Consider the following 23,357-nt stretch of genomic DNA (forward strand, 5'->3'; position numbering starts at 1 on the left):
CAGTCAATCACATTCCCCAAGGCACTTAGAGGTGCTTAGATTGCTGGAGACACAACGGGAAAACTTCACATTTGTGCCCTCTGCATTCCTCTTCTACAAGATCTATATTCTAAAGGCCCTATTCATCCAAATAGTGATTTGCTTTAGAGGCCTTGATCGATATGAAACCGACCAAAACAAATGCCTGCTTTATTCCTTCATGAATTACTTTATAAAGGTAATCACAATTAGAACTATTAAAGGAGATGATTTTAAGTTGGTATCTCTTGGTCCTTGAAAATATTAGTAGTTGTAGGCAACACTGACAGTTTTAAGCTCTTTCGAACAAGCAGGTCTTACACTTTAAACATCAACCATGTGACATTACTTTACCAGTAGTTCTGATTTAAGAGCCTGGACATGATTTCATCAAGTATGAACATTTCAAAAAGAGGCACAGGAATCTCCCCTGTTGGTGTCATGTAAGGTACCGTGGCTTCAAAAACAACTCTCATTAGAAGATCACATCCCAAGTGAAGGGATTATGTCTGTGAATAAACTTTTTGTACACTGATATGTGATTCAGCATCTTTTCTTAAAAGTGTCAGAAACTGGTGCTATATTGGAGGAAATAGCCACATGATGCCCAGCTCTCTTTAAGATATGCCAGCATGACATGCCATACTGAACTGTTCTTTGGGCTTGAAACTGGAAACTGCATTCCTTAAAAGCATACTTCTTTGGTTGGTTCCATACATGTAATTGCAAATACTCACATTCAACATTGTTCTTCAAACTACCTCTTCTTTTGAGTTGGTGTTTTAGAAGAAACACTGCATTTGTTAATATCAAACATGCTAAGGTGTCACTGTGCCTGCCTTCCCCTTTATACATTCTTGAAATATTTTGAGTTTATCTGTGAAGAGTGTGTCTAGCAATTCACATGTGAAGCCACAAACTCAGCTAATTGATCCTCAGCAGTGATCAGGTCTCACCCCAGACAAATTACTATAGCCACAAGTCCACCAAACTGCAATCCAAAGTTGAGTCAGTATTGAACCTCATCCAAATTTCACCAGTCTTCCTTCCTTCTAGTTTAATTCTCTCTGCCCATGTTTTATATGGATAGCGTTGCCATTCACTTTCTTGTTATAAGGACGCAGTATTATTTTTATTATGATTATTTAAGACATCTTAAGAGTTTCCTTTTTAATTAAAATTAGATAATTTTAAAAGAACATGTCTTTCCTAGCAATGTCACTAGTAAAATGCATCCAATTTTTCTCTACGTGGTGCTTTCCCTGTCCATAAAACTTATTTGATTAGCAGTACTATAGAAGCTAAAGCTTTTGTATGCAGGCACTCAAGCATAATTTAATCATTTTATTTAAGCATGGAAAAGATTATTCTGAAAGCCCTATTAGTAAAATATCCCTGATTAGTTTAAACTTACATTTGCAGGTATATTAAAGGTAAAATAAATCTCGGAATGCTCAGTATGCAAGAACAGTGTTAACTTTGTTACAATAGTCCGGCAGTAAGTTAAAAATTGTAGTATTAGAGAATGTAAGGAATAACTATCTGATTTTCAATACATGTATTTAAACAGGTTATTTTAAAATAAATTTTGTTTTGTGTGAACCCCTTTTTATTACCAGGATTTTCACCTATGGAAACCTCTTTTATAGTCAAACAAGATGAGGTCTTAATTGCATACTACCATTTATCTGCTGAGGATAAAAGTGCCAACAAATGAAAATGCACATTAGGCAAGAGATTGTCAGAATAGAAAATTTTTTTTTATTTTTTTGTTTTTTTGTTTTTAAATAACCCACTCACATTAACAAAAGACTGCAGTAGCTTCCAAATTATAGGTTGTTATTTTTAGTGGAAGTAGTTCAATATTCATATTGGAGCAGATGTAGCAGTTTAACAAAACAGCTCTTCAAATCCTGCACAAATTGAAAACAGGAAAACTGATTGCATTTTCTCTTATCACTTTCCTTTTCTGAATTGACACTTTCGGCCTTCTGAAAATTTACACATGGCTTTCATCTCAACAGCACCTGCTGATCAAATAGAAACCTAACATTTTCATGAAAATTGTATAAAGGACTAGTTTTGTTCTAAACACTGTAAAGGGCATCAGTTGCCTACTTGATGGCAACAATTGTCATGTATAAGTCATAGTCATAATAGATTTATATTTTCATAAATTTCTTTAACATAAAAATATGTTAAGTCCCTTCTGGTTTTTTTTTTTTTTCATATTCACTCTCTGTATGGTTCAAATTTCTTTGACTCAATGTCTGCCTAATACTTAGTTTTGTTATTTAAAGACTATGCAAAATGTGTGAAAGGGTAAATTACACCAAGATAACAAATACTTAGTATTTATCTGCCTTTGCTTGAAATACACATATTAATCTATATAAGTTATTGTCTATGCATGCACATGAGTGTAAAATACATACATCTCACTTTGTATTCAACCCATTATTGCTTCTCGGCCTTTTGGCTAAGATCAAGTGTATTCCACCCACTAAAAGAAAACTGGAAACAAAAAGTCAGAGTCAGGCCCTATTTTTGAAGGGAACTTACACATTATTTTATGAGATATAGATTTAGCAGGTGCCTGGCTGTTTCAGTACCCCAGACTGGAAAAGAATGAATGTCACTCATGCAACAAACTGGTCACCTAAATAGTGACTGACCACTCACTGTAAATAACTCCAGGTAAAGGTAAATCTTGAAAATGGGTATCCTTCTATATAAAATATGCAAGATCTATGGCTAGCATGCTTTTCATATTTTTAAACATGCTCCACATATTTCTCTGTAACATCCAATTCGGGGTAGAATTAAAGATGTTCCTAAGACATGCTATCTGCTAGTTTCTTAGCCAAAAGAGCTCTACCCTTTCTGAAAGATTCCAGGCTGTCCTTTTCCATTCTGTCTGGGTGATAAGGTAACCTGAAGGCAGAAATGACATACAGTAATATATGTGCCACTCTGGCCAGTTGGTCTGTGAATTTCAGTGTTTCATCATGCTCACTGAGGCAACAGCAAACCTGAAATGTCAATATGTTCAGTCAATGGAAGTAAAATAATGGGACTCTATTGTCTTACCCAATCGATCTGCTGCTGTCAACAAGGAAACATGCCCCCCTGGCTTTAAACAAATTTTAATTAGGCTTTTAGTTACTGGCTCATATCTATCTATCTATGAAAACACCTATTTTGACAATGTGTAGAAGGCAAAACAACCATCTTTTCCACTTTTCTTCATTTTAAGAACCTTCTAAAGTTGATATTACAATGTTTCAAATACTTGTGAGTCAATAAGACATGTTTTCTCCTTTTTTTAAACTAGCTCCAACCAAAAGATTTCATGGTTCAAATCCAAAATACAAATCTACCTAACAGACTTGTAGTGATTTTTTTTTCTCCTCTAGGCTGAGTTGAGCCATACTATAAAGTCAACTAATTCCATATTAAAAGTAGGCTTCATTTGCTTTTCTTACTCATTCAAGTACCGTCAGCATCAATTTATCACGCATTTAAAACAAGTCACACAAAACCAAACATTAATGATCAATCCCAAAGCCTTTACCCTCTTTTCTCAGTTCATCAATCCTAAATGCAAGGGGTAAACGAAACTCCTGTTAAAATCAGGGAGGTGCATGGTGCTGAGAAGGGTAGGGGGTTGTCAGGGGAGAGGAAATAAGACATTTTAAGTCATCCAAATTGCACCAAAGTTCTCTAGCCCTTCCTTCCACCAAAAGAGAGACAGTCTCACCTTAAAATAAAAATGAACTAATCAAGTTGTTAAGCAGCTTTGTCTCTCCCTTCTTCATCTAAAGGCTTCAGCGTCCAGTCAATAAATAATCTATTGTTCCCCCCTTTATCGAGTCTCTTTAAACCTATTCAGACTGGCAAAACTAAACCCAATTAAAGATAAGGCCCTCCGGTATTCTCACCTCGGTGAGTCCTGTCTGGATAGCAGAGGTGATGGGAGATAGCGTCAAGGCCAGGGGTAGATGCCTCCTCCTCACCCCACACAACAAAAGGCAGATTTCTCTTTCTCACTCTGCTAATCTTTAAATGTAAATTCTCTCCGCCAGCTAAGAGGAGCGACAGATAACATGTTACATCTTCACTTCTCCTGGTCTTATCGACTTCTGAATCATTTGGAAAGGGAGAGAGGGAGAGAGAAAAGCCGCCTCCCCACGCCCCCCTTCCTCCTGGCCACCCCTCCTTCCTCCCTGCTCGCCTCCCTCCCCTGTTCACGGAGATTACCTTCTGGCAAAGGAGCGCGGGAGAGCGGCCGCGGCCGAGGCGGCACCCAGACCGCGGCTTTGTATTCATTAAACACACATTGGAGCTTATCAGAAGTAAAAGCCTTGTCAGGATGGCACATTGTGTGTGAGTGAGTGTGTGAGCGCAGGAGGGAGAGGAGAGAAGCCAACGTGCATCAGGGTGATTACAATATCAGCAGGGCCCAGATGGAGGCAGGAAAATAAACAGAGGGTGCGTGTGAGACGGAGCGGGAGAGGGAGGAAAAGTGGGAGAGGGAGAGAGAGAGAGAAGACAGAAAGGGACAGGCAGGAGGGAAGGAGAGACACAGGCAGGAGGGAAGGAGGGATGGAGGAGGGGGCGGGGGCTCAGACCCCAGGATGGGGCCAGAAAGTGGGGGAGAGCTACCCTAAGGCTATCTGGGAATGAGAGGCAGGCTAGAAGTCGCCTGCATGCCCAAATCTGCCCCTACCACCCAAAGAAGGGAGGAATCCAGCAAACTGTATTTCCCTGCTCCAGGGCTAGGCTGGAACATGTTCGAGATTCTGTCAAGGTCAGAGGAGGATCAAGAGCTCTCTTTTGGCAGAGCCTAAGGAGACAGTCGCCATCTCACCTCCATCCAAATAGCCACATTTTGCAAAACAAACCTACTGAGTCTATAGAGCAGTTAAGCAGCCTTCCAGACCAACCTCAAGTCGGAGTTCTTGTCCCTTTCTTTGCTAACCCCAATACTCCTAAATTCCAGCCCCTGCACATTCACACACTCAGAGATATAAAATAGCTTCTGTCCCTGAACTCTAACGTGTCCCAGCTGAAGACTCCTGCAGCCAGCATCATTGTGATAAGGAGGAACACTTGTGATTGGTAGCCACAGGTGACTCTTAGAGACCTGCTCCACCTCCAGAAATTGTGTTGGGGGAGGAGGCTCCTTATGTGTGCATCTGAGAGTCTATTTTGGAGGTGGGAATCTGAAATTGAGGCAATCAATCTCGGCTTGAGCTGCCTCATGGCTCTTCACCCACCCAGAGCCAGAGAATCAATCAGAGAACAAGCAAGGGCTAATGCTCGTCCGTCAGTCCAGAGTTCATCCCCCTCCCCAGCAGGGTCAGGAAGGAGACACACCTGAGTAGTCCCTTGGGAGTCCCTTTTCACTTTTAAATACACCCATCAGACAATGTGAACATCTGATCAGCTCCTTAATGGAGTGCAGATAATGCAGCAAAGGAGGTTATTTTATTGGGGGAGGGGAAGTATTTGGTTGTGCTGTGTTTCAAGGCACTGAAGCTTGGTTAAGAAGCTCTCACTACAGCATCAAGAGTGAGTTCAGAATGAAGGAGCCAATAAACTACACAATTGTTCATGGTGTGCACTGTAGCCCTAGCTGCTGTGAAACTTCAGGTTATAAAATAGTTTATGCATGGGGTCTCCCTAGAAAGGAATAAAATGGGGATGAAGGGTAAGGCTAGTGAGTAGAAAAAAAACAATAGCAAGAGAACTAGCCCCTGCCTTTTAAGGGAACCATATTTTAAGAGGCCCTTTAGAAAATGAGGAGAAGCATTGTTTAATCAGGCACTCCCCTCCAAATCACTTGGCCAAAAATCGGTTTTATGTATAGTTGAGCACCGCCCCCTCTCCCCCACCCCACCCAAACACACACACACCAATGTTCCAACCCCAAGAATAGAATTAAAAGAAATTTGATAGGTAACACAAAGTGAAAAAAGCTGGGCATAGGTGGGGGAAGGGCATGTGTGAAAATCTTGTCATGCAATGAATGTCAGATAAAAAGGGGTCTGCCACAATCCTCCAGTAATCCAATAATGTGGAAAACCTCATGGTATCACTGAGACAAGAACAAGGTAATATTTCTCCATAAATCTTCAAAAAGTGACCAGGTTCAATAGTTAGAGAAGGGTGCAAGGATAGGAAGTAAAACACTTGGCTGGCTACATTACAAAATCCAGTGAGCTTTAAATGGGTGAAAATCTGTCATTCTTACATGTTTTAAATTTAATAACAGATTTCTAGCGTATCACTTTAGCTCTCATAAAAGGTCACCTTTCACCTTTTCTCTAGCTATTCTAGAAAAATGCATTCAGAGTAACCGAAAGCAACCACACATACCCCCACCCTTTATTGCATTTTAGTTAGATCAGCTTGGACACAGACTACATACAAACACCTAAAAATCCAAGAAAACTCCAGAGGAAGAAAAATAGAATTTACAAGTGCCCCCCTGATTTTTCCATTACATGCTCTTTTAAGAAATGCTATTTAAAAAAAAAAAAATTGCATTACTATTGCTTTCAAACCCAGAAAAGGTTTGCTTTTTTTAAGGGGCATCCCAAATACTAGAGGCATAAAGAAATCTGTTCAAAAGCTAATCTGCCAGTGGTCTTATTTTGTAAATGCACAGTATTTCTATTAGTACCTTGTTTGTTCATTGACTTTTGGCTCACAGTTATAGAAAAGATCAACCAATTCTCAAATGGGAAGAATCCATGACTCTCTTCCAAAGCAAACACTTTGCTGCAAAGCTTTCAATTAAAAGAAAAAAAAAAAACAGCAATACAATAATCAAGAAGTATAATCACAGAAGAAGTGTAAAACAGAAAGTGGTTTCTATAATCACAGCTGTCTTAAAGTCCAGGCTAGAGACTAGAAATCTTAATTTCAACTAGTTCTTTTCTTAATAATAGGTTACCTTCCTATAAAAGGAAGAAGTCCATCTGCCCCAGGCAGATAAGTTTTGAAGCATTAATTCAGATAAAAATCTAGCATTTTCTTTCTTTCTTTGAGTATGTGAATTCTAGTGTGCTATAATGTGAGAATTCCAACATATGACCATTATGGCATAATATCTCATTGCTCAGCTTGTCATTATTTCATTTGTAATTCTTATGTTAATTATGTTCATAATTACTATAAACAGATGTGGTAGACATTCATGTGACCTTTTATTGCAGAATGCATTCTTCACTCATTTTGCTTTAATTTCTCATGGATACAAAGCTGAAATGCAGGAAAAAGAAAAAGCCTTTCCAATTTTCCAGTGTTTTATATGCATAAGCTAAAACAGAACCTACCTTCTACTTCATCTGCATTTCAGGATATCATAATATTCTTAATGTTTAAGCTGCTTTATACAGCACATTTCTAAATTGCACACTGAACCTCACTGCTGCTCACTAAATTGTAGCTATGGATGCCAAACAAAGGCTAACATCCATGTCTAAGTTGTTTGTCTTTTTTTTAATATCAAAGGTTAATGCAGCAGAATTGTGCTTCAAAACGAAGTGCCTAGCAGCTACATAGCGATTTATTCACTCAGAACTCAACCATCACCCTCTTTACATAAAACGCATTTACAATAAAATCAGTATGGATTTCATTAGCTGAAAACCTCCTCGAATTTCATTTCTTTGGCCCTAATCTATAATTAGTCTGGACAGACAGGTGCAAACCCTTCTCTTCTACAGATGGCTACTGGAAATGGTGCAAAGTAGCTCCTTCTGTTTAAACAACACAGAGATAACCTGCTCTGTCTTATCACTTACAATTACCTCCATTAAACTGAACTAATGTTTGCTTTAATAAAATGTTCACTGTTCTTTAAACATTATTTAGGAACTCTTATATTAATGGCTGTGGAAAAAAAGTGAAGTTGGAAGGTGTCTCTAGATAATAATAAATAGCTTATTCTGGATAAAATGTTCCCACTGACAGATAATACTTAGGTTCACAGAGGTGTTTTAGTTGATTGAATATTTGTTATTTTGCATAAATAGAGTCAAATTTGATTTTTAAAAGGCAAACATAATTTAACAAGTTGGGGGAGACAACATTTTTCTTGAATTTAGAAAAAGAATAAATTTTTTTCTTATAGATTTTAAGTTGTTATTAACATGTAGAAATTAAAATCCTTATTTTCAAAGGATATGTTAACTTAGTTTTATGCATTTAACTTCTGATAGATTATTCTCAAAGTTGAATGAGTTCATTCTTTCAAGGCACATCTTAAAAATTAACTATGAATGTAAGTGCACTCTGCAAGCACACGGTTAAAAGCAACTCCATTCCATAATAAATAACTTCTATAAAGCCAGAGCTCACTTCTCCCTGCTTCTGCTATCAATAAAGTCTGTGGATCACTATATGATGAATAAGGTGTCCATAAAACAAAGAACCTTTAAATGCCCAAACAGCAACAAATAAATACCCTTTCTCACTGAACTTACATAACTTACAGTAATAGACTCCGGCAAAATGCAACTGACTCCGTTTTTTTCACATGCAAATCCTGCAGGTGCCAATTTTTCAGACTGCTTTGCTATGAAGGGCTATGTTGCCTGCATAAAACCTCAGTGAAGAAGGCTTTGCATTCAGTGCCTGTCAGCTGATGTTCATATCAAAGAAGTGAGAAACAGGATTTGACAGTGAAGAATGTCCTAAACTGACAACCACTGACCAGCATTCCTATTGGAAGCATTTCTTTCTTGTGATCCTTTTTCAGTGTTTAAAGAAATGCAAGATTTTTTGGCTACGGTTCGATTTGACAATAAAATAAATTATAATGGCACCTTAAATTTGTGTAGTTCTTCGCAATTTATGAAGTGCTCTTTTATCTACAAATATTTAGACTAACACCTCAATGGGAGAGCACATCATCAAATACTAACATCAAGAGCAATATTTTACTCCTCTCAGGAAAAGAAAATTGTGCAAATATTAAAAAGCTGCAGTCCCATAGCTGCAAAAATACTGTCCTTGCAATTTAATAGTGCAATGTATTGTATTGCACATAGAATGATTTTTATTAGAAAGGACCTTTTAAAGATCATTTTAACACAAATTATTAGCAGGTATTAACGGACCACAGAGACTAAGTCCACAAAGGAAAATATCATTTCAAAGACTTCTAGTCTGCTTTGAGTTGTACAAACATAAAAGAAAAAATAGACTGTTTTCTCCACTGCTTTTATTAGGTATAAACTGGACACTGGAGAAACTGAGTATTGAAATTCTCCCATGCAATATTTAGCTTTTCAAATAAAGTCACTGCTATCTAGTTTATAATAAAATTATTAATGACTGAACAAAAATATTTAATAAAAAGTTAACCCCAGTATTAAAAAAGTCCGTTTTTATGCACCCAGTATAAGACTGATTGGTTGTTTTGTTGGAATTTCATCTTTTAAAATAATAAACCAACAAAATATAAAATGCTGAACACAGCACAAGAAATAATGGACTTCAACTTCTTCAGCATCCATCCTGGCTGCAAAAAAAGCCCGGATCAAACCAAGATTCCCTGATTACTATTGGGTGAGATTGTCAGACTTCTCTGAAACAAACAAACAAAAAAATCAGTAAAGGAAAAAAACGAAAATGAAATCAAATAACCCTATCTTTATTATCTGAAAATCACAATAATATTACAAACTAGACTTTAAGGATAAAAGAGGGGGAAATCCACAGAATTATAAATTTGCTTCTGTGTATACACATCACAGCTGACATAAACACTCAGGTTGGGGCTATGTTAGTTTAAGAAACAATGGTGTTTGGTGACCTTTTCTAAAGAATTGTGTGACAGGAGAAACTGGGCACAACAGAATACTCACATGGTCAAGGCAAACGCTGCCATAAACTAAAAGGAGGCCCCCAACACTAACAAACCGTTTATCACAGAGAAGCTGGTCAATTTGTATTCTAGGGAGTGTGGACTCACTGGGCACAGACCCAGTTCCACTCCTGTTCTATGCAAAGGAGGGCAATGATAATAAAAGCTACTGAGTGCACTTAAAAATGGTACAGATGTTGAAAAGGAGACTAGGAGAGGGAAAAAAATCCCTGTAAAACACATTTCAGTTCACACAGAAGGTATAAGGAATGCTTTGGTCAGAAACCTGACCTTTATCAGGAGATAAATCAATCTGCAGCAGCTGCGGACAGCCATTTATATACAGGCTCTGGGCAGATTAATTAAGAAAAGCGAAGTTAAAGATTCAAGGGGCCTCAGAGTTACATTAAGCACATGAAGTTTGTCTGGAGTGGCCTCTCCAGCTCTCCTGGTCTTCACTCCCTCGCTCTGGCCTCGGGCACTATTCTGCAGGACCTCCTCCACGGGAATCCTAGCTATTCCTTAAAGCGACCTTCTGCAGATTCCCCCAGGAAGCAGCAGCCAGGCTAGGGCACGGTGGAATTTGTGGTGCCCAGTCTTCAAGGGTTTCTCCGTTACGCTTTGCAAGGAATGAGACCATGGGCTGCACGGCCGCCCAGCCAAATCCTCCAAACTGAAAGGCCTTTTGGGGGAGAGGGGGAGGGAAGGCGGCTATTTTTAGTAACAGTTGTGGCTCACATCCTACTTCCCGGAATCATAGTACTCAAACTTTTCCAAGGGTTGACCGCCCTTACAAAAAATAAAAAATAGCACGTTTCAAAAAATGGATCTGAGCGCCTTGTGCTGACCTAGCCGTATTTGCTCAAAGCACCCCAGTCAGCGCCAGGTCCCCCCCGGGAAAGAGGTCTGGGTGCGCCAACCAACCCGGTCCTTTCAGGTTCGCAAAGAGGGCGGTGAGCGGCGGGCCCTGGAGCGCGTCTCCACTGGCCCGGGGGCTTCACCAGAGAGGTTTCTGGAAAACGAAAGGAATTATCCGGACGTGGCTCCAAGTCTGGACCCCTTCGGGCGGGAGCTACAGGGCACAAAGGTTGTGCTCCCCACTCAGAAGAAGCGGGCACCGAGTCGGGGCCGCGACGGGAACACCCAGGAGGGCCGGGGCGGCTGAGTCCAGAGCGCGCAGAGGTCGGGCGGGGACGACTCTCCCCATCGGCCCCTGACTGCGAAGCCCGGGACCAGCCCCGGGCGGGAGCCGCCGTCCGCCCGCTCACCCAGGAGCTTCCCAGTCCAGCACCCCAAACGGCCAGGAGTAACAGGGAAAGTTCGCAGGCAGGCGCAGAGCGCCTGGGTACCTCTAAGCAAACCCCCACCCTAGTTGCAGCCGGGTCCCAAAGTTAAGATCCCGCCTCTTTACTCCTTAGGGCTAAGTTTTCCACCATCAAAACAAGTCTTTGCTTCCAGTTTACAGAAAAAGAAAAGAAAAAAAAAAAAGAAAGAAAGGAAAAGAACAAAACCCACGATGCGGGCATAGGGCCACCTGCCAAAAGAACTGTGGGCACCTCGATCGGTTGTTTTGTCGGGGGAGAAACCCACTCGTCATCTTCCTGCTCGCATACCGTGACTATGGAGAGGGAAGAAAAATTATTTTTAAAAGACAGTGTGGGGAATATAATAGTAAAAACTGCATCCTCGGCTGACCCGCGAAGTTCAGTGTCATCGCAGACCGGAGTCACCCGCGATGTTCCTCTTTGCCCTGGTGCGTAGTCCTACCCTAATTGAGCGACAAGTACAGCCTGGAGCCTCGCGGTCGAATAATCCAAACGAAGATGACGGTCATCGGAACAGTAATTAATAACAGTCAGGGGCCTGTCCCCGCCGCCCGCCCGCCGGCCAAGCCCTCCCGCGGACACTTACACTGCACAGGGCCGGAGAGTCCCACCATCCGCCACAGGCTCCGAGCTGCAAATAAAACTTCCCGTCGTCTCGGCCGGCCCGCGGGGCGACGGGGCGAGGACGCGGCGCGGCTTCCCTCGCGAGGCCAGAGTGTCCGCGGCCACTTGCCCACGCGCGCTCGCCACGAGGCCGCGGAGTCGCGCCGCGGGGCGACTACGGCCGCCCGGCGCTGCGCAGAGAGAGCTGCCGTGCAAAAAGCCCGGGGTCGGGGACGCCAGCCAAACGCAACCTCCACGCAGAGCCCAAGACTTGCGGAGCTCTGCTCCCCTCCTCCCGCCTCCCTCCCTCCCTCCGCTTTTCTGTTGTTGCTGCTGTGGCAGACAAATGTGATGTGGGGCGCAGGGAATTGCCACTGTCACAGGCGGCGTCTGCGTCTCCCTCGCCCGCCCTCGCTCACTCTCGAGGAAGGCGACGCATTTATCTGCAGGGCGGCCGGGCGTCCGCCGGGGAGCAGGAGCGCCGCGCGCTGTGCGCCGAGAGCGCCCGCATCAGGCCGGCTCCGGCGCACGCTCGCGCCAGGGGCGCCGCGGCCGGTCGGGAGGGAGGCGGCTGCGCGGCCGCTACCAGGTGCAGGGGGGAGGACCCGCGGCGGGGCGGGGGGGAGGTGGAGGTGGGAGACATCTGTGTTGTGCAGGGGTCACGGAGGTCAAGTATATGTTAACAATGGGCAGGCCCGGCACGCTAGGGCGCGCGGGCTGGCGGGCGGCCTCTCTCCCGGCCTCGCCCTCTCCCATGCAGGCTGGACGTGGGGTTGGCTCCCTAATGATGCCTTCCCGGGCCGCCAGCTCTCAGGCGGCCCGAGTGCCCTGCAGTAACCCAAGACGACCACTTTCCCCGGCCATCTGGAGCGCTCCCGGCTGCCCTGACTGTGTCTCATCACTGGCTGAAGAGACAGCTCTGCTAGAAATCAAGCCACTCTCAGATCTCCTCTCTAATCCCCTTCTGTTAGCTGATTTCCAGACTGACTATTTGCTTTCGCATTAGATAATAGCCTTAGAGAAAACAATTATCATTTTCTTTTATTCCCTTTGTTTTTCTACTTCTCCCATAGTATACCATTAAGAGGGACGGCTTTCTATCTCAGGTTTTTGTTAGATGTGTCCCCCTCCCCCAGACATTAATATCAATACTTGGGGGCAGTGTGGGGGGTAGTCCTGGAGGAAAAGATAGGGTGAAAGAATTCCAGATATTTCCAGAGTAAATAAATAATCTCGGTGAAGAGGACTGACAATTTGTACAGAGCCAAAAAGGGCTTGAATAATAATGAAAATATTAATATGTAGGTCAAATATGATCAGATAATGGCTTGCAATGATAAGTAAAATGAAATCTTTTAAAATTACTATGGAACGGTACCCTGACTGCAAATGTTATTGTATTTAGTGGAACTATTTGAAATCCTACTCTGAACCATGTTTTCTCCAACTAGCCTAAATCAATGTAAGATGTCCTGAATACGTGTTTTAAAATCTCATTTTTACAAAGGAAAAAAAGGCATCAGATAGAGTCTGAGTCGGTCTGATGCAGTTAAGAACTGATGAGACATTTGTGGGTTTTATTTTCTGAAGTGGTGTTTCAAATATTTAATAGTGAGTAAAATCCCTTCCCCCATCCTTTTAAACCCAGCTGGAGCTTCCAATTCTGAAGTCTTTTCAGACTCTACTAATTTTTAGCAATTCATTTCCAGAAAACACTCATTGTACATTCTCCCCTCTCCTTGGGACATTTGTCTAATGAATTATAATAGATTAATGAATTGCAATGTTAAGTCTTGGTATTTGATATTATGATGCTCTTAATTTGAATCTCATTTTATCAAGGTGTACATTCTATAATAATTTCTGTATTACAGTTCTTTATATTTTGCTATAGTCACAAATCTTAACAGCATGAATAATCTTAAACTATAAAATTTTATGTACACCATACTAATATAACTCCTTTGTGTAGAAAATTATGTCAAAGCTTACTATTGTTCTTAAAAGAATAAAATCATGTTGACATTTTATTATTCTACTACCTGTATTATCTCTTCTGTCCCCCAAATTGAAACCAAATAATTTGGATTCTGGAGGCATATAGTCATCTTTATTTAAAATTTAAAAAATGATACCTGAACCAGGAATGATTCTTGTGAAATAGTGTTACTTCTAAAATCATAATTTAAAATATAGAAAAAGTAAATCAGCAATAGTTTTATGATATAAAAAAGCAGGGACAGAAATAAAATAGAAATGTTAGCTGCATTTTTCTTCTGTCTGTAAATTGTGCCAGTGTAGGTGTAAAATTATGGTAGAAACTTTGAACTTCTAAATCAATGAAAAGTAACTTGCAGGAAATCAAATCAGAATTGTACACAATCAAGATACATTCATGACACCAAGGCATATTTTGTAAGATGCCACAAACCTTAAAGGATCTTCCTTTTTGCTAGTCATACTTCTGGAAAAATAATGATCATTCTTTAGTTATACTTCTTAAAAATTCTCGATTTGGTTTTATATCAGATAGAATATATCACAACTTGAGTTGTTTTCCAAATTCTGATAAAAGCAGTGGAAGAACCTGTATCCTTGAGTTGATGTATAAAGATTATTCAATATATTCCTTAATCCCACTTGCTACCTCCTTGAAAGGCCTGTGTTCTACAAAATGTAGAACATATTTTCCTGTAGGGTTTATCCTCGTATTATCTCCTAACTCCTTTATTTGGAGTAAATAATAACTATAGGGGCCAACTCAAGCATAGGATGATTCTTGAATTGCAAAATCTAGGAAAATAAAACATATTAAATGAAAAGGGAGGAACTGGTTGATACCGCGTGGTGCGAGAGTATGAATTACCTGAAAACAGTACAGGGCCATAAAATATTTGGCTAACCTTAGACTTGGGGTGGCAGATACACATGACAATGTTCAAAACAAAATAAACTATTAATTGATTTTTTTAAAAATCCAAGGAGACAGGATGAATAATAAGTCTTCATATCTGTACACTCACAGGAAAGATAAGGTTTCTGTACCCTCAAGGCTAGTTTACTAAAAGCAAACAAACAAACAAACAAAAACATGTAAGCACTTACCTATCACAACAAAACCACTAAATTAAAAGAAGAAATACCTAATAATGTCTTAAAATATTTTTAAAAACCCTTGCTAACAACTTTATTTTTTCACACTTTAGAAGATATTTTTCTCACATCATCAAATTTTTATTATTGTAAAAATACTGAGTTCTTTCAATTTACAGGGTGGTTTGCTTTTTTTTTTTTTTTTTCAGTAATGCTGCCTAAGGATGCTTTTTGTTTTCCTTTAAACCAATCTTTTAAAAAAGCAGAGCTTTCAATACAAATTTCAGATGAGTGCTTATTACCTTCTTTAGAGATGTGTGATTCACCTTTCACAAAAAGGAATTCCTACACAAAATGTTAACAAGTACTTAATTAGCATGTTTAAAATTCCTCCTTATAGATCTTAAAGTTCAAATGACTCCCAAGCTGTGATTTTCTATTCCTTGAAAAAGTCCTCCTGTTTGCCTAGGTTGAGGAAAATCCTTAATTACCACGTTACTTACTTCTAACAAAATTATTTATTATCGTATTTGTACAAAAAAAGAATATGATAAACATAAAGAATGGCAAGCCATAATTAAGTTTTCATAAATTTAGACTTACCCACTATTTGCAATTTCTCTCCCTTTTGCTGTATAATTTTATATAATTTACTTTTTGAGCTTTACATGAACAAGTTTTATTCCAAATCTTTGCAGTTTTGTTTTTTTTAACTTGTTTAATGTTTCATTTTAGAATGTGGACCAAAAAAAGAACACATTTCAGAGATCTTTTCATTTTATTGTATAGTAGTTGAGCCACATACACTTAGTACATGTTCAATATGCTGTACACATACATTAGTTGTTTGTGGACTTTTAACCTAAGCTAATAAACATACTTCATTAAGTAGAAAAATTATAAATTAAAAATAGCTTCCATCATCCCCCCAAATAAACTGATCAATTGGTATGATTTAGCTGCAAACCTGCAGACACTGGGTTGATTTTTGTTTATGATTCCTATGTGTTCAAATAGTCATGTTTTTCTGTACTACTTTAAAACCACTTTGCATCCCAAAAGCCAAAGTTTTAAAATTTCAATTACTTATTTAATTTGAAAAAAAAAGACTTTGAAAAGTTTTGAAAAAAATACATATTAGTGTTTCTTTAGAAAATGAGTTTTAATTTTTAAATATTTAAATATTTGTGTTTGTTAGATTTTGACACATTAAACTCTGCAAGAACTCATTTATTGCATAAAATGAAACACATGCATACTTGTCATACATGTATGTATTTTTATATGTACAACTATCTGTAATCTAGTAATTATCGCATGTGATCTTTTATAGCTAATTCATGAAAAATAACAATGCCAAATAAAATATTTTATTCACGTTTCTCATTTAAATTGAATATTTCCCACCCCCATTTTTGAAATTTGGTTTTTTAAAATACCATAAACCAGATAAAATCATACAATATCCCCCCATGGAAATCCAATATTCCACATTTTTCGTTGAATGTGTTTAGTGAAGATCTTTTTCTTTTTTACTATATTTTGTACTGGTTATTCTGTCTATATAATTCTCAATTAGGTGTATATTATTGGGCTGTAACTGCACAAAGACGATGGTCATTGCTCACTGAATGGTGCTTAGCACATACTAGGTGCTCAATAAATAGTTGTTGAATAATGAATGAATAAGAGGTTTAAAAAGTTCCTACTTAGATGTCTTATCTAAATAAAACAAATGCTACCAACTTGACTTCTTTTTGACTGAAGTATTAAGAAACCTAAGATTTTAACATTACCAAGATTTTAAATGAAAAATATGTGGATATCAATTTGTTGTTGTTTTATATGTGCATATAGATACTTTCATGTTGTTTTATATGTGCATATCAATACTTCTTGTAATAATGGTGAATTTGATGTGAAAAAGATATATGCTTATGTGTTTTTGTTTTAACTGTGTATAAAATTCTTTTAGATTTTACAATAAACAACAAATTTTTCTGAAAATTCATTGTACTTTCTACAATAAACTAGAATTTTTTAAAAAAACACTACGAAAAGAACTTCAAGCCAGCAGGATCTTAAAGATAAGTAATTCTTTCCTTCTAGTCTCCTATAGTAGTTAAAACATGTATTCTTCAGCATACACATCAATATGCAGTAAAAATTCACAAGCTGTTTAATTTGTCTGGGGCATGCTCTCATTCTTTCATTTAATTATTATATCGCTGATAGTGTATATAATACAGATTGTTTGAATGGTTTTAAATGGTGTTTATACTTGGTAAAGAATCATTTTTATTTGGAAATTTATGCCTTTGTTATGCAAGATCAGTGTATCTATGTCCATATTAAATCTACTCTTCAAAAGATGCATATGTATTTTAATCATCTCATTTTTCCTAATCCTTTAAAAATATCAATTTACTCCATAGTGCACTCCAGTCTGATGAATCCCATATCACCTCATAAGAGTGTTTTCATGCGGGAATTACCACATCACTGTAGTGCATCCACCTCTGGGGAGAAAACAGAAGCCAACTGGCTCACAGCACAGCAGTGGGAAGGGAAGAAATTTTTGGCCAACAAATCTGTAGCAAATATAGACTGCTGTTAATCATGTTCAGTTCTTTGCTCAGTTCTTACTTTTTTCTTGCTTATATTTTTTTCTCAATAGGCCTAGCCACCAACTGAGCTATCTCTTTGTCCCACTGGAAGACAACATAGTTAGAAAGGGCATAGCCATTGCCCAAGTCCAGTTTAGTTAACCTTCCTAAGTTTTCCCCCCAGACTTCATCTGTGCCTTTGAGAAAATCATTTGATCAGTGTAACCTCTAGATGAGGCACTGGTAAAACCACAGGATTGGTCATGTCAACCACCCAGTTCACCCCACATACTTTGCAATTTGGTCCAATTTCTTTGAAGGAAAAAACATTCTCCAAGATAGGAAATTTTGGTTTGTCATGTTTTCTGGAAAAAACAAAACAAAACAAAACAAAAAACACTTCTAGACTGACATTTGCCCAAAATCTTAAAATTTTTATTATATATATAGCAGTCTTACTACATCTCAAGGAAACTAGGCATTCTTTCTTTTCTTTTCTTTTTTTTTTTTTTTTGAGATGGAGTCTCGCTCTGTCACAGGCTGGAGTGCAGTGGCGCGATCTTGGCTCACTGCAACCTCCGCCCCCCAGGTTCAAGCGATTCTCCTGCCTCAGCCTCCCGAGTAGCTGGGGTTACAGGCGCGCTGTAATTTTTGTGCTTTTAGTAGAGACGGGGTTTCACCATCTTGGCCAGGCTGGTCTTGAACTCCTGACCTCATGATCCACCTGCCTCGGCCTCCCAAAGTGCTGGGATTACAGGCATGAGCCACCGTGTCCGGCCAAAACTAGGCATTCTTTCTAATACAGAAGAACAAATATATTACTTAACAGCTGTGCAGCTAAACTTTAATATGCATACTAACTACTTGGGGATTATATTAAAATGCAAAATCCGAGTCAATGGGTCTGAGCTGGGGCCTGAGATTCTACATATCTAATAAGTTTCCAGATAATGCCTGGAATTCCAGGTAATGCTCCTGATAGTGTGGACCAGTGATGCTGTTCCCCACTATCAGGAACAAGGTTTTAAACATTACAAGAAGCATTGAGAACATCATACCTTACCATCCTCCTTCTGTATGCAGAGCTCCACTTTCACAGTTTGCATAAAGGCCCACAGCATTCATGCACTCACAAAATATACAGAACACCATAAAGGACACTGCATCCATGACAGGAGAAAAGCAGGCTCACACATGAATAAGGTCCCTAACATCCCCACCTGCTGTTCAGGCACCTGCAATCAACAATGGAGGTCCATTATCAGACTAATAAAATAAGCAGTCACAAAGCTGTTTATCTAAACAAGACTGAAAGCTCTTCAAAAGTTGAACTCTGAATGATTACTGCAGAAGAGTTCTGACTCTCATTTAAGAGGTCATTGATAGTTGTCCCTTGCCAGGGACTATATTCTCCTAGTATTTAACTAGGTTCACGGGCCATCTGCAGTGTGTAACTAAGTAAAGGTACTATGTACCAATGAATTCAAGGTGTGCAATTTATTACTACTTCCTGGTGCATAGCCACAGGCCACTCCAACACCCCACTCCCTTGTAGTGGTGAACAGAGGTCTTCAGTCAGAGATTGTGCACCATCTACTATGCAAGGCAGGGCTCAGCCTCTGGTTAATTCAACTCACCTATTTATGAAATTAGTTTGCTTCATCCTATTGACATGGTATGACAATTATGCATAGTGCACTGGTTTAACTGAAATACATAGTGCTTTTAAAGTTTAATGACAATTGAAGACTGAGAAGAAAAGAGAAACATATTTTTCATAAAGGCAATCACGTATACATTTTCACTTTTAAGCATTCTGTTTGGGTCTTAGAGGAGACTTGAATACTGAGAGGAAGACTAGGCCAGGTTTATTTCTTGTAATTGATTTTGAATCTTTTGAGCAGGAGAAGCAACCATTCAAGTCCCTTGCAACTGAAAAAAATTAAGTACATGTGATTTGACGGTAATTCTAACACACTCTCTCTCCCTATCAATAATTGGATATATTTTTGTGCTACAAGCCTCCATTGTTTTCACCTCATTGGGTACCATAATAGCAAACAATTTATGTTCAGTCTACCAAAAATGCTACTTCTTTAGCTTAAAAAAAAAAAAGTGTTGTAACCAGGAACTCTTAATAACAATTCTTTGCTGCAATCTGATTGAATCCATACTTTTCTCACTTCTTGCTACTGTTTCTAATATTGAAGGAGGATTTATATTTTTTCTGAACAATAGTTTTTAATTAAGAAGATTTATTAAAGACAGTTTTCCTTCCTATGATTACATTTCCAGTTCCAGAGACACCTGCATTTCAAAACGCACCACATATTTTCATAAATATTCCACAATTCCCTTAGAGCTTTTGGTATTTTAATTTCCTCCAACCTCTTCTTAACATCTTCACTTTCACTTGTGGGTTCCACCTATTTGTACACATTCAGAATTAGACATTTCTTCACACAGGTATAAAATAGAATTGCATTAGAAAGCAAATTCAAAGCATTCCTGTTCTTTCTGAATCAAGACTTTTAAAAGGAACAAAGAGAAATTAAGCTCAGTAACAAATGTCTGACAAAATATCTAGATATCTTACAGAAGTACTTAGAGTGGCAGAGTAAACAACCAGGCTGAGTTTGCTTTGAAGTTTCAATCATTGTTATTTTAATAGAGTAGAAAATTCATTTAGATAGTAGAATCTGATAGTTACCCAATTAAAGCCCTTTTTGTCTATGTTAATGTAGTTTCAAATTTTTTGGTTTTGAAACCCACTTTTGCCAGAGAATTATCTAAAGATAGAAGCAGCTCGAGCAGTTGACTTTAGGTGTACCTCATGAGTGACAGTAAATTGTCAATTAGACCTTTTAAGCCTTTAGTATAAAATTGTAAGCCAATGTATTAAGCTTGATCAAGGTGCAAAGAACAGAGATGCACTCAGGTTATCTCACTTAGTTCACGGAGTTGGCTGTAAGGCTATAGAGGAAATGTAGAAGGCAGGAAACCACCAGTATACACCCAGACCTCACTGGAGAGACCACAATAGCAGTGACTCAATTATCCCTTCTCATCTTTCTTCAGCAGCCTACCTTAATGCCTCACTGGCATTGGGCCTGAATGCCCCAGCCTTATTGCCACGAGTGCTCTCCATGTCTCTGCACCTGCCCCTTCCACTGTCGACTCACTTCTTGGTCCTGTCTGTTTTACAAAATCTGCTCACTCATTGCTTGGACTGTTCTGTGATCTCTAATAACTCATGACTTATGTTTATTGTCATGTCTGTGTCTTTCTTTTTTATTTTTAATTATCCATTTATTTATTTTTTAGAGATAAGATATGTTGCTTAGGCTGGCCTTGAACTCCAGAACTCAACTGATCCTCCCTCCTCAACCTCCTGAGCAGCTGGGTTTATAGGCACCTGCCACCACTCCTGGCTTCATGTCTGTGTTTTCCAACTTCTGTTTTTCTACTAACAGACATACATTATTATAAAATGCAAATAGAAAGACAGAGAGACTGCATCAGTCAACCACCATCTATACTTTGGAACAAGACCATCTCATTGCCTGAAGGCTGGGGTTGGGAGCTCATCTCTGATGAGCTGCCAACTGTGGTCAGTGTAGCCAGGTCCTGTGGACAACTTTCCTTGAAGGAAGCCCCTCCTGAAATACAGTGGTTTTCTCTTCAATACAAAATAACGCTAACGGGCTTTTGAAAAAACTAGGATTGTTTTAAACTGTAGATATGTGATGGAAAGTTTTCCAGTTTTTTTGCTTGTTGATTTGTTTCTTCTCATCATTCATAACGACATGAAGGTTTTTCAGTTTTTATCTTGGTGTTCAGTACCTCCATAAGGACAGGACAGTATAGAGAAAGATCATGGCTAGCATGGGCAACATGACAAGACCTCATCTCTACAAAAAAAGTAAAAGATCAGCTGGGTGTGGTGTCACAAGCCTGTAGTCCCCGCTACCAGGGAGGCTCAGACTGGAGGATCACTTGAGCCCAGGAGTTCTAGGTTACAGTGAGCTACGATTACACCACTACAATCCAGCCTGGGCAACAGAGCAAGACCCTGTCAAAGAAAAAAGAAAAGAAAAGAAAAGGAAAGAAAAGAAAGGAAAAGAAAAGGAAAGGAAAAGAAAAAAGAGAAGAAAAGAAAAAAGAAAAGAAAAGAAGAAAAGAGGGGAGGGGAGGGGAGGAAAGAGGAGGGATCTTAAGCTTTGTGGTCTATGAGACCTGGAATTGAATTCCTTTTCTGCCACTTGTCAGCTGGGTGGCCTTAAGACACTTAACTTTAAGTTCCCATTTTTCTCACCTGGAAGTGCTTACTTCACAGGAAGTCTAGCATTCATTAGCATTTGTTTTATATGTCTTCAAAGTAGATGTGAGCTGGTATTCAGCCTTGGTGTGAAGGATAGTGGGCTTTTTAAATAATTTGCTGCTGCTTCTTAGGAAAGGGAAATCTAAATACTTTCCACTTTGGCTTTCTTGCCTAGTAGATAGGATGGGAAATGTGCTCATCACCTCCCTTCCTATGCTTAATTTTTTTGCTCTGTTTCAGCTTGTACTATATCAGGAATCTGGTTTTTTTCTTTCTATGAGCTGCAGCTATGATATTGTTGTTATTATTATGGACTTTAAAATGGAAAATGTAAAAGACATAGTGGTGAGAGTGGGGGAATGAAGCACAGGTAGCAGATGATACATAGTTTATATGGCCCATTTTTATTACAATTTTCACTTTCTCAGCCATTTACTCCAAAATTTAATGGCACATATAACACACACATCACTGTGCTAACAGTTGGGAAATAAGACAACTAACTGGCTGTTACAGGAGTTAAAATTGAGAGCTATATAATAGGTTTATGGCCATGTTGAATTGTTTTTTTAATAGAGAAACACACACGCATATATCCACATGCAGAAACACATAAGCAAAAATGTATGTACTTCAATGTATTTTTACACATGTATATACCTAAAATGCCTAAACATATGCATACACCTATAAATACATAGAATATAAATTTTCTTTCATGTCTCCATTTTCTTTAAGTGAAATTATGCCTGTCTCTCTAGTCCCTATCTCACCAATCACTGAAAATCCAATTGAGAGAGTCGTCTCGTACTTCTTGGATTCTGCAGAAGTCTCTGAGTTTCACTCAGAAAACATTTGAAGACACCAGTTCATCTTTCATTCACACTGGTTACTACCGAAGTTCCTCTTGCCTTAGTTATATTGGCCTCATGAAATCAGCAACCTGACTCCAATACCTCAGTGAGGGGAAACAAATGTTTGCCAAGGTGGAAAATGCCCTACCTCACCATAGTTCATACCATGTGCTGGGCTCTGTTCTATGCATCACGTTCCAGGTATTACCTCATGAATTCCTGAAACAATAGTGACAGAGTGGTACTATTATGTCCAAGGAAAATGAAGCCCAGGCTGGGAGTAACCTCCCTAAGGTTTCGCAGCTCATAAATGGCAGATGCAGGATTTGAACCATGGTGGTCTGGGTTAAGATATGTCTGACCCAGTCTCTAAGGACTTGCTATGGCTTCCCCTACTTCTCCAGAAGTCACGGCTCAAGTTTCTGGGGTCCGGGGTTTTTAAACACCAATACGAAAATCTTGTTTTCTTTTCCTAAACTTTTCAGGTCATGTCCAAGGGTATAGAAAAACGAAAGAACTCAGTTTCACTGATATCTAATTCTAAGAGCAAGCCCTTCTGGAATCAAAAGGCAAACACCATGGCAGTCCTCTGAAATTCGAGTTCTCTCTATGGGGTCACAAATCTCAAAACCTGGAACCTCAGAAACTGCCTCCAGT

General features: G+C 39.2%; 1 protein-coding gene across 6 annotated transcripts in view; it reads right to left on the reverse strand.

Moving 5' to 3' along the window:
* RUNX1T1 (RUNX1 partner transcriptional co-repressor 1) overlaps positions 1–11,898 on the reverse strand; it is a 143,013-nt gene extending 131,115 nt beyond the window's left edge. The window contains exons 1-2 of one of the 6 annotated variants that reach the window (XM_003311832.6): positions 4,279–4,571; positions 3,960–4,103 (exon numbers count right to left, since the gene is read on the reverse strand). In XM_003311832.6, the coding sequence (XP_003311880.1) occupies positions 3,960–4,103; positions 4,279–4,399 (265 nt within the window). In that variant the 5' untranslated portion in view covers positions 4,400–4,571. Of the gene's footprint in view, positions 1–3,959; positions 4,201–4,278; positions 4,572–11,809 lie in introns of those variants that run through there. The other 5 variants (XM_063817306.1, XM_528188.7, XM_003311835.7 and 2 more) reach the window with 5 other exon arrangements.
* Between the last annotated feature and the right edge of the window lie 11,459 nt (positions 11,899–23,357).

This window comes from Pan troglodytes, chromosome 7 (genome assembly GCF_028858775.2).
Source record: "Pan troglodytes isolate AG18354 chromosome 7, NHGRI_mPanTro3-v2.0_pri, whole genome shotgun sequence".
Lineage (NCBI taxonomy): Eukaryota > Metazoa > Chordata > Mammalia > Primates > Hominidae > Pan > Pan troglodytes.